This window comes from Telopea speciosissima, chromosome 4, assembly GCF_018873765.1.
Source record: "Telopea speciosissima isolate NSW1024214 ecotype Mountain lineage chromosome 4, Tspe_v1, whole genome shotgun sequence".
In the NCBI taxonomy this organism is placed as follows: domain Eukaryota; kingdom Viridiplantae; phylum Streptophyta; class Magnoliopsida; order Proteales; family Proteaceae; genus Telopea; species Telopea speciosissima.
In genome coordinates this window covers 4,301,402-4,313,058 of record NC_057919.1, presented here as the reverse complement: position 1 = coordinate 4,313,058, position 11,657 = coordinate 4,301,402, and the positions used below count along the sequence as shown (strand labels likewise).

Here is an 11,657-nt window from a genome sequence, read left to right as displayed (position 1 = left end):
TTTTGCCAAAATAAGTGGTTTCAATACCTGAAAACCGCTTTTTTGCTTTCCTTAAAAAGCTGTTCATGCCCAAAAAAAAAAGACGAAGTCACTCATCGCATGTAAAAAAGCAGTTCTGGTGTGCTTCCGCCATTACAACAGGTACAAAATTACTTTTAAGGTTTCCCTCCACTTGGATCTCTCAATTGTACAAATATTCCTCCATTCTTCTTTGATTTACGTTTGATTTAATTCGTTTCTTTTATCTTTTCAAATCTTGGACACTGAACTACTCTCCTCCTCATCACCGCAAATCTAGAGAGTGAAACCCTAACTATTTGAAGCGAAAGGGATGGGGAGAGGAAAGATCGTGATCCGAAGGATCGACAATTCGACTAGCAGGCAAGTGACTTTCTCAAAGCGAAGGAGTGGATTGTTGAAGAAGGCGAAGGAGTTAGCGATCCTTTGCGATGCCGAAGTCGGTCTGATGATCTTCTCCAGCACTGGAAAGCTATATGATTTCGCAAGTACCAGGTCTGATACTATTTCTTGGTAGGTCTCTTCATTTTTGTATTTCTCGCTTCTTCTATCCTCTATCATTTCTGAAAGAAAAACTTAAAGATCCAAGTATTTGAAGCTTATATCCTCGTTAGGAATGGCGCTAATTTTCTTCTGCTCATCGATGTTCTTTCTTCTTCAGGATTTCTATAATTCCATCTCATTTTCTTTCTGTCTGATCAGAAGATGAAATTTCAGTTTTTATTATAAGATTAGTAAGCTTCTTTGTGTTGGATTTGTTAAAAAAGAAAGGGAAGGATCGATCGGATCATATGTATCGGAGAAATCACTTCTATCTATTATTTCTGAGTTCAACTAATTCCTCTTCCTCTAATTCTTCAGCTTTTGGAGAATCCCTAAGTGCATGCATGCATGCAATATGTGTGTATGTATATATGTATGTATATATGTATGTATGCATTTATGCGTGAAACAAGTGTCGGTTTCTTCAGTTAGTTGAGAATTGACACAATGAGTTCAAGGTCGTTGAGGCTGTGAGTGTTTTTCGAGTGACATAGAAGTCCGTTAGACCTTGTTTGGGTGCTGTGGAAAGTGATTCGTGATTCATTGGAAGTTAACAGATGATGCCCGTCATTATTACAGGAAGATAATCGCCGTCATTTATTATTATCATTGAAGAGAAGCCACAGATGAGCATAATTATAGTGTGCTGTAGAGCTGGAACCTGGGGAATAGATATTACTCATTTAAGAAAGAAGAGATAATTAGGATAAGTTGATCAGTATTGTGGAAGTCTCTTTGGTGTCTCTACAGTTTCGGTGAGATATGTTTACCCCTTTTAAGTTGTTAATGAGATTTATTGCTCTTAGTGGGTGAGTCTTGGTTCAACGGTTAAGTTGTGTTATTGTAATTTGTTGGTTGCGTGTTTAAAACTTGGAAACAGCCTGGCTAGGGGTAATTAAGGAAGAGCAGGGAAATGTTCACGTATGCTCACCTACATGAACATTCACCCCCTTCTAATTAAGGATTTGTACATTTGTCCTTCCCAGACCCTGTAATAGCGGGAGCCTCGTGCACTGGGTTGCTCTTTTCTTTAGAGAGGCCATGAGAGAGAGACACCCAAAATTTATAAAGGAGAAAGAAAACAAAACCAAAGACACTAGGAAGGGAATTTTGTCACTCAAAGGTAAGAATGTTAATCAATGGCACACGCAGTTAGGAGGTGGGGTAGGAAAATGAAATGGTAGAACCATACATTTAGAAGTCTCGGCTCATATGCTGATCCATTGAAAACATTGATCTCATATGTCACTGATAAACTGGAAAAACTGATTGTAAATATACAAAACTAAAAATGATATACTTAACAAAATATTTAATATAACCTTATATAATTAACATTGGAGAACAACTTATTTTTACTATATTTTTTATGTTCTAATTATGGAATTGATCTAAATGACACTTTTATAGACGTACTTAGAACATGTAATCTTTTTTAGATTATCCTTATTTTATTCTCAAAAGTTATTTAAGGTAAGGATACTTATCATTATGTAAGGGACAAAGGGAATAATAAAATTCTCTCAACTGGATCCTTATATATAAGGATACCTTTTCCTTGAGAGAAAAGAGAAAATGTGTCTTTACATTAGTAAGGCCTGCTGAATCATTAGTATAATAATTGGTACAATTCAATATTCATAAGGTGATAGCTTCTTAGCTTCCTTTCTTTTACACCTTTTTAAATCTCCTCCATCTTCAGTCTTTTGTTGGTTTTAAAACTAGATTTCTTAGCCGTAATGTATAACTACTTAAACTTCATCATCCCATCAACAAGTTTTCCTAAATGAATGTAATTATTTTCCCTTAGATTGACATAAAACTTCTTCAATTGCATTCTTAACATAAGTGGTCATCTCATTCCACATCATGTTAGTATCTTCATTTAAGTCTTATATTTCTTGTGTTATTAATTTCTCAGTAAATGTCTTCACGTCTCTACCTTTTAAGTTCTACCACCTTATCTCAAGGTAAGCAAACTCACAATTACTAGGATTCAATGTTAAAACACATACTTATGATCGTTAACATATGTTATGAAGTTAAACACTGCCCTAACGTATCGAGAACAACAACAATAATGTATACTTTTGCATATGTAGTTTAATGTAATTAGTTTTATTTATAGGAATAAATGATATATAGTATTTCACAAGTGTTATAATATTTTTCTTAATCCAAAACAGTGCAAACACTTGGCATGTCCTTAAAATTTTACTAATCAATGCCTCCCTTTAAACCTATTTGTATTAGGTTATGTATTTTCCATTTGCTAGACTACCTTCACTAATCACTATAAATAGTAATATGATGTCATTATGAATAATCAAAAGAAGCAAACTAAAATAATATTGTATCTTACAAGGGAAATAGTATAGTTGTGCCAGAGTTGTGCCTCTCAATATTTCAAGTTGCAGCTTGCATCATTCCTTGTTGAACCTTTTGGCCATAGGCTAGAACTATAGTTTCATGTATAAGTGTATCATAATATTTTTGTCTTTCACTATGAATATTATAGAATTCTTTCATTGGATTGATTTGCCATGCTTCATTAAAAATAATGATTTAAAAAAAAAGACCATATCACATAACAGTTATTTATGGAGCCATCGACAATTATGCAAGATGCAACTACTGAACAAAGTTTTTTACCTTAAATAACTTTTAGGAATAAAATACAGGGAATTTCATTAAATATAATTTTATGAAGTTATTTTCTTATTGACACCCCTAAGGTGTCAAATAATTTTTTAATCTTATTGTTTTGCCCTTTTAGTACAATACATTTTTTTCAATGAAAGTAAATTTTATCATTTTTACATGTGTACTCAAAAAATGTGTAAGACTAACAATTTTTAATAATATAATAATAAGCAACTTTCAAATTATTTTTGAAAAACCTTTTCTACTCCTCACCTAAAAAAAATTTGGAAATAAAAAAGGGCAATCAAAAGAAGAAATAAAGTTTTAAATATACCTATAGAGTTGCCATTTAGACAGTCCCTTTTTGTGAAAGAAAAAATAATTGTGGTACATCAAGGGAAAGACCATGTTTTAGGCCTAGTCGAAGATCTTTGTTCGTGGGACAAAATTATGTAATTTTTACAAGATGAAATGGATATGAATCCCCAAACATGTGATGGTTCACGATTGCCTTTTAGAAGACACGTATCATATGGAAGAGAAATACTATATATATATATATATATATAGAGAGAGAGAGAGAGAGAGAGAGAGAGACGTTTTTTTTCTCCCCGCTAAAGGTCAGCAAAAAATGTGATTAAAGGAGAAAAATATGAATACAAGAATAGTGTTTGGCATACCATGACATTATACAATTGTAATTACAAAAAATAAAAAAACACTAAAATAGCTTTTCACCTTCACTATCGTCATCAACAATATAACCTATGCTAATAAGGTTGTGTTTTTAGTAGCTTCTTGAAATTGCTTTTCCACTCATTTTCTGCTTTTAATTTTGAAAAAAATAACCTTTCATAGATAGAGCTCACACCGTTGGATAAAGCTTCTTCCACATGTCGAGCTTTCAAACCCGCATTGCAATGCACCGCTAGATTAGGGCACTACAAAGGATTTTTTTCCTCACTTTACAAGATTTGGTGCTCATCCAAATTGAAACTTTGGAATTTGGGCGACTCTTCTCCTCTTTATTCTTCAACTCTGGAAATTGGAATCTGGCAACATTCAACTTTTGGGGTTACCAACCAAATTCTGAAAATTGGATTCTAGTAGCCAATACCCAAAATCTAGGTATTGGACTTGTAAGATCTATGGCTAGATTCATAGAGCTTTAGTTGAGCTTCATTGCAGTGTGTTTGCTTTGAAAGAAAAAGAGAAGAAAAATAAGAATGAAAATCTCCACTTGATGGTTGGGATCTCATATATGAAAAATCTAACACCTAGCAAGGTTGTTAAGAGATGCCTTCCTAGGTGTGTCACTAAAATAATCTTTTTCTTTTGGGGTTTTCTTATTTACAACCTTTAATGTGTCAAATAATTTTTTACCTTATTTTGTAATCCTCTTAATATAGCTTTTATACAATGAGAGTAAAATATAGTCATTTCACATATATACTCAAAAAAATGTGCAAGACAATACCGTTTGGCATTTTTTTTGTGGGGGATGAAAAACCAGGTTGTCATAATGGTACGTCTCTTTCGAATATTTTTGAAAATTCTTTTTAACCCCTGACTTAAAGAACTTTTGAGAATAAGGCAAGGGGTATTCAAAAGAAGGTTACATGTTCTAAATACACATATATATGGGCGAATGATCTCTTACATGTATGTATTTTATTATTTTTTGAGAGATAAAAAAAACAAAAAAGCATGTGAGATGGTGTACCTACACAACCAACTCAAAGTTACTCTTCCATTTCCATATTTATGTTTGTGGTTCTGTGTCATTTCAAAATTGTAGAAAATGCACAAGCTTCTGAAAAACACATACAACATGGATAATATACCATTGCAATGGACTTTTTGTATTGAATGTTAAAAATATTATAATGGAAATATTAGTAGTCTATTTAGTTGTGTGATTCTTATGATGTGTGGCATAGTAGATTAAGACATTGTAATGCTTCTTACGTAAAAATTTGTGTAAGCAAGGTTTCATAGAAGGTAACTCACAACAATTAAATGTGTTATTTGTGTTGAGGCTAAGTTCACTAAAATATCTAATGTGTATAAAAAGGAAAAGTGAACTTTTAGAATTAGTATATAGTGACTTATGTGACTTCAAATCACATGAATCAAGAGGTGATAAGAGATACTTTATTACCTTTATAATGACTTTTCTTGATATACTAAGATATACCTTCTACGAACCGAGGATTAAGTAGGAAAGACTTTCATTTCTTATAAGACAGAGGTTAAAATTTAGTTAGGAAGAAGAGTTAGAAGACTTGGAACTGATAAATGGCCAAAATATTACATTTCACAATTTTCTGAAGAGAATAGTATGATCCATGAGATAATTGTCCCATATTAACCTCAGTTTAATGGAGTTTCCAAAAAAAAAATTTGATCCCTAAAAGAAATGAACACCATGATCATTAGTTTAGGAATACCCTAAACTTGTGGGGGAAAACCATATTATCTCTTGTTTTGTTCTTAATTGAACACAACCTCATAAGAAAACATGCTCTTTAGCTTCTGAGTTACTGTATGATAGGAAGTTCAACCTTAAGTATTTAAGATTTGGGGTTGCTTGGCAAAGTTGGAATGCCATAACTTAAGCAAAGGAAACTTGGACCTCAGACTTGTGATTGTGTCTTTATTGGTTATGCATGTCCTAGTGTGACATATGGGTTCTTGGTGATTAAGTCAATGGATGGTATTTTATATGTTAGTATTATTATTGAATCAAGAGATGTTGATTTCTTTAATCATATATTTCCTATGCAAAAAAAGATATACATGGTATTGGTATATCATTGACTAATAGAACTAATTCACTCAAAAAAATGAATGATGATCCTATAAGAAGTGTGACTGGGGTGAATCTAGTGGTGGTGATCAACTTAGGAGAAGTAAGAGGCAAAACAAGGAACAAAAAACAGGTGATGATATGTTCACAAATCTAGTTAACATGGATCTTGTCACATACCAACATGCCATTACATTTAGGATTCAATTTTTTGAAAGAAGCAATTAAGAGTGAATTAGACTCTACCATTACTAGTCATACTTGAGAATTAGTTAATTTATCTCAAGTGACTAAGGTTCTTGACACCAAGTGGGTTTGCAAGAAAAGAAACTAAAACCTTATGGATCCTTTGATAAATGTCAGACCAGATTAGTAGTCAAAGGTTTCAAGCAAAAGAAAGATACAGATTTTTTTTTATACTTTCTCTCTTATTGGTAGGATCGCAACCATAAGGTTATTGATTGCTATTGTATCAATATATTAACTTTTCATACATTAAATAGCACAACTTTTCTAAATGGAAACCTAGAAGATGAAGTCTGTATCAAATAACCTGAAGGTTGTTTTGTTCTTGGTCAAGAGCATAAAGTGTGTAAGCTTGTTTGATCTTTGTATGGCTTGAAACAAGCACTTAAACAATGGTGTAAAAAATTTGATAGTGTTCTAATTTCAAATTCTTTTCCTGTGAATAATTCTGATAGGTGTTTACAGCAAGTTTAATACCAATAGATGTGTTTTCATTGTCTTGTATGTAGATGATGTGTTGATTATGAGCACTAGTCTTGATTTAATGAAATCATCGAAGGTTTTCATAATGTCCAAGTTTGATACAAAGAATATAGGAGAAGCTGATGTAACAGTACGAATCAAAGTCATTAGGAGACAAGACGAAATAATTTTGTTATTTTAATGACAAATCTTTGAATACACCTTTGATTGCAAGATGTCCTTTACAAAGACACGAGGAAGAATCAATTTCTCAAAAGAAATATTCTTAAATATTTAATTTTGTATATTATTTAATGAATTGCACAAAATCTAATATTTCTTTTGTTATAGGTAAATTAAGTTAATTTACTAGGAATCTAGAAATGGAACATTGGGATGTCTAAGTTAGGTTGTTAAGATACTAGAAGGATATCATAAGTTATGGCCTACATTATAATGATACACTGGTTGAGCTTGAAGGATATTGTTCTACAAACTGAACATCTGATCCGAAGAAAACATTGACCACTAGTGGATATGTATTCACTTTGGGTGCTGCGATTTCATGGAAATCAATTAATCTTGGGAGACAAGTTCCACAATGGAATCTGAATTTGTGGCTTTTGGGTAAGCTGAACAAATATACGAAGAGCTTAAGAATTTAGTTGTGGATCCATCTTATGGCTCAAGCCAGTGCTTCCTATCTATCTATGTTGTGATAGTACAATAGCAACTAAGAGCAAAGTATATAAATTTAAGAAAAGACATAACCTATTGAGGCATGATGGTACCATTACAATTGATTTCATTAAGTTAGAGAAAAATAGAGTAAATATGCTAATAAAGAAGCTGTTCACCAACATTATTTATGAAACATCAAAAGGAATAGGCTTAAGACCCGTGATTCATGAGGCAAGGTAATGGACACCCAACCTATATGATAGGAGATCCCTAGAATTAAGTTCAAAGGATAAAAACAAAGTCATTGGATGAATTGACTAGTACTATCACCAAAACTAGAGGATATGTTTTGAAACTCTTAATCAGCCAAGTCCATGAATTATGAGTCTTACATACATGTGTTGAGCTTAAGTGGATGTAGGAGGTGAGGCTAACCTTTGATGGGAATTTATCTATGAAATTTTCAACATTCATAACCAAAGATGGGACAAGGCCACAAAATATCTACTCAAGCAGAAAGTGTATAATGAAGGATTGGATGGTAGGCCATTGGTGGTAGGTTAATTAGTAACACTAATGAAAAAAGGTTCAAGAAATTTGACTTCATCTGTACTCTATAGCATGGCCTATCAAACCTAGTATAGATTTAGTCTAAAAGACATCTAACAATGATGTGTCCTATCATTATAATGTACTCAAATTATTTTGTATTTTGTCAATATTTTGTATCCCATAAAGGAATTGTTGGTTTTAAAATGAATTTAAAAGCAAAGATTCAAAATACCTATTTCTGTTTTGCTTGGTTTCCATCACCATGTCATTTCACATCATGGTGTCGTGAGGGGAGGCAGGATCGGGGGTGGGTGTATGAGTGTTTTTCATTTTGGACGACTTAGTATTTATAATGAGAAGAAGCGCGTCTACGTAGACACATTCCTTAGTTTATAGGATATAACTTTTGAATGAGTCACATCCTTATATGTACAAAAAGGACTTTTGGATGAATCACATCCTTATATGTACAAAAAGATATAGATCATTCCCCTACATGTGTAGAGGAATCTCTACATACTTGAAAGGGTATGCTTACATGTCTCTATGTGCAAGAGATAATGTCCATACGTAAGGTTGTGCCTATACTAAAAGATACATATACTAAGAGGTGCGATCATGATCAAAGATTTGAAATCTTGTATTGAGATTTAATCCTAACCATACAAATCAGAAAATGTGTCTTCCCTTTATAAAAAGAGGGGCTGGCCAACATTCCAATTCATAAAATTTATGCTCCCTCTCTTCCAATTTCGTGAGTAAGAACATGTGCTCTTGCAACGCTGCAATTCTATCCTCCAAATTCCATACTCGAATGCAATAAGGAATGCACACCTATTGCCGGAAGCCAACATGTTATATCTTGGAAGCAATTTAGAATTTATAAAATTTCACCATAGGGGGCAAATACGGTCCGGTCCTTATGAGAGTGTCAAGTGGCATGTCTCAGCCAACAAACATCTTGGAATGTGTATCCTCGATGAAACATTTACCAAGTTCAAAAAAACTCTCCTACCTATTTAAGAGGAACACTTATGGCAGATAAGTTCATTCCTCATTAAGTTTGATTATCATTTCTTCCAATAACAAAGTGTTGTTTCTAGATTCTTGGTGATCAAATCAATAGAGAATATTTCATCAAAAAATAAATAAAAAATCAATAGAGAATATGGTTGATGTGAACACAAATCATTGAGTCAAGAGCCGTAGAACTTTTTTCAGCATGTTTTTCCTATAAGAAAATATTTGCCTAAAATGACACTAAATAGATATTGGCAATTTATCACATGATAATGGAACTACAAATTCAAATTATGTCAAGGTCAACTAAGGAGAGGTAAGAGATACCTTTTAGCTATCAAGATATTATAATTTCTTGTGATTTTGTATTTTGGAAAGAGGCTATAAAGAATGAATTAGATTCAACCTATCAAGAGATTATAACTTCTCTTAATTTTGTGTTTTGGAAAGAGGCTATAAAGAGTGAATTAAACTCAAAAACAGTAAATCACACGTGTAAGTTGGTTAATCTTCCACTTGTATCAGGGTAATAAATGCTAAATGAATATTTAGGAAGAAGTTGAAACCAAATGGATCTCTTGAAACAAAAGAAGAGTGTAGACAACTTTGATACATTATCTCTGATAGCTAGAATTGCCATCATAAGAGTCTCGTTTATTGTTGCATCAATATATAGTGGTTATACATCAAATGAATGTGAAAACAGCATTTCTAAATAGAGACTTGAAAAACGAAAACAACATTATACAACTTGAAGGTTATGTTATACCTGGACAAGAGCATAAAGTACGTAAATTTGTGAAGACTCTTTATGGCTTAAAGCAAACATATTAACAGTAGCGTGAAAAACTTTGACACAGTTATGATATCAAGAGGTGGTTGCATAAATGATATTGATAGGTGTGTGACAAAGACGTGTTTATGATTTTATATTTCATTGTACCACAATATGAGCATGTACTGTCAGAAATGTAATCAAGAACATGTCCTGCACTCAACTCAACTCAGCCTCATCCCAACTAAATGGGGTCTGCTACATGAATCCTTTTTCTCCAGTCAGCTGTATTCAAAGCCATACTTATTGCTAGTCCTAAGCTATGCATGTCTTTTCTTTTCTCACTTCTCCTAGAGTCATTTTAGGCCTACCCTCAATCTTTTAGCACTCCTTTGATCAAAATCAAATTACCCTTCCGTATTGGAGCACTCAAAGGCCTCCATTGACACCTCAGACAAATTTCTCATAACTTATCATGTATGGGAGAAAGTACTGCATATTAATTTTCTGTATTGACCTTGGATTTCAATGCCAAAAAATCTAGATGATCAAGTGCCAATCAAAGTGGGTGTTAAAAGTACTCTGTATACGCTCATCGAACAACCAAAGAATGTGATCTGAATGAGATAACACCATCCAAAACACACACATACAAAAGAAGCAAGCATATGAGAGAGTGACTGTTGAATACCATGTCAACAGGTCCCCCAAGGGACCTAGTAAGTAGATAAGAGAAAAGAACTCACTCCCAGTAGCAACTGAAATTCAATTTCACATTAGTAGAAAGGTCACTGCAGTTTCATAGCCTTCGTATTTTTAGGAGTTCTAGAAAGAACACCTGAGTCTTTATCCTACCCATAAAATACCAAATCTTGGTGATAGGATAGCCCAACTCAACTTTACAGCATCTGGGAACCTACAATGAACATCACTAAACAGGTAATGGTGACATTTTGTGATGAGATAGGCTTTTAGTCAAATCCAACAAATTGTCAGCTACTTCAAGTTCAGAATTTCACAAAAACGGCAACTTAAAACTGTCAATTTCCAGGTGGAACTAGCATGGGATGATTGGGATTTTTTTGTTTTTTTTTTTTTTGGTAAGGTGGGATGATTGGGATTAATATATAGGTCAGTCGGGAGGAAAGAGAGACTAAGCTAGCTGGTTAATTTAATATGCCTTCAGTAACTTATTTTCACCTTGTCATGGCATAATATCTTGCTAATCCACTCCATTGACATGTTAACCAATTGGATAAAGAGCAAAAAACTGACTATGTCTACCTCTACTGCTACCAGCATGAAATCAATAATTGAACGATACAACAAAGCAAAAGAGGAGCATCATCAACTGCTGAATCCGTCTTCAGAAGTCAAGGTATTCCTTTACTACCTACTATAAAATTTTTCTTGGCTATAAAATTTTAGTTGGATCAGTAATTGCAAGGCATGAAAGTGTTACTATTATCTATATAAACTGCATAAACACATATACAGAGTAAAAATATATTAACCTACTTAATCAACAGCCTAAAAATCAGAAATGTGAAGCATTAATCTATTGAACTGCACACCCAGGAGAATAAAGACATTGACCCCTTGTGATTCCACATATATATAACCCCATATATATATATATATATATATATATATATATATATATATATATATATATATATATATATATATATATATATGGGGAAGTTGTTTTTTGTCCCGAAGCGTGGCCCACGCCAGCACTCCCTGGATCTATCTCTCTCCTTCCCCAATAGGGGGTAGAGATGTCATTTCATAGGGGGTGGAGAAAGACATGTGGGAGCGCTGGCATAGGCCACACTCCTGGACATTAAAAAAAAACACAAATTTCCCATATATGTGAGGCTGACTAAATGAATCCTGTATAGGTGT

At 33.2% G+C, this 11,657-nt stretch overlaps 1 protein-coding gene across 2 annotated transcripts in view; it reads left to right on the top strand.

Moving 5' to 3' along the window:
- The first annotated feature begins 268 nt into the window (after positions 1–268).
- Positions 269–11,657, top strand: part of LOC122660005 (MADS-box transcription factor 23-like) — a 37,259-nt gene continuing 25,870 nt past the window's right edge. The window contains exons 1-2 of one of the 2 annotated variants that reach the window (XM_043855180.1): positions 269–513; positions 11,049–11,127. In XM_043855180.1, the coding sequence (XP_043711115.1) occupies positions 332–513; positions 11,049–11,127 (261 nt within the window). In that variant the 5' untranslated portion in view covers positions 269–331. Of the gene's footprint in view, positions 532–11,048; positions 11,128–11,657 lie in introns of both variants that reach the window. The other variant, XM_043855179.1, reaches the window with a different exon arrangement.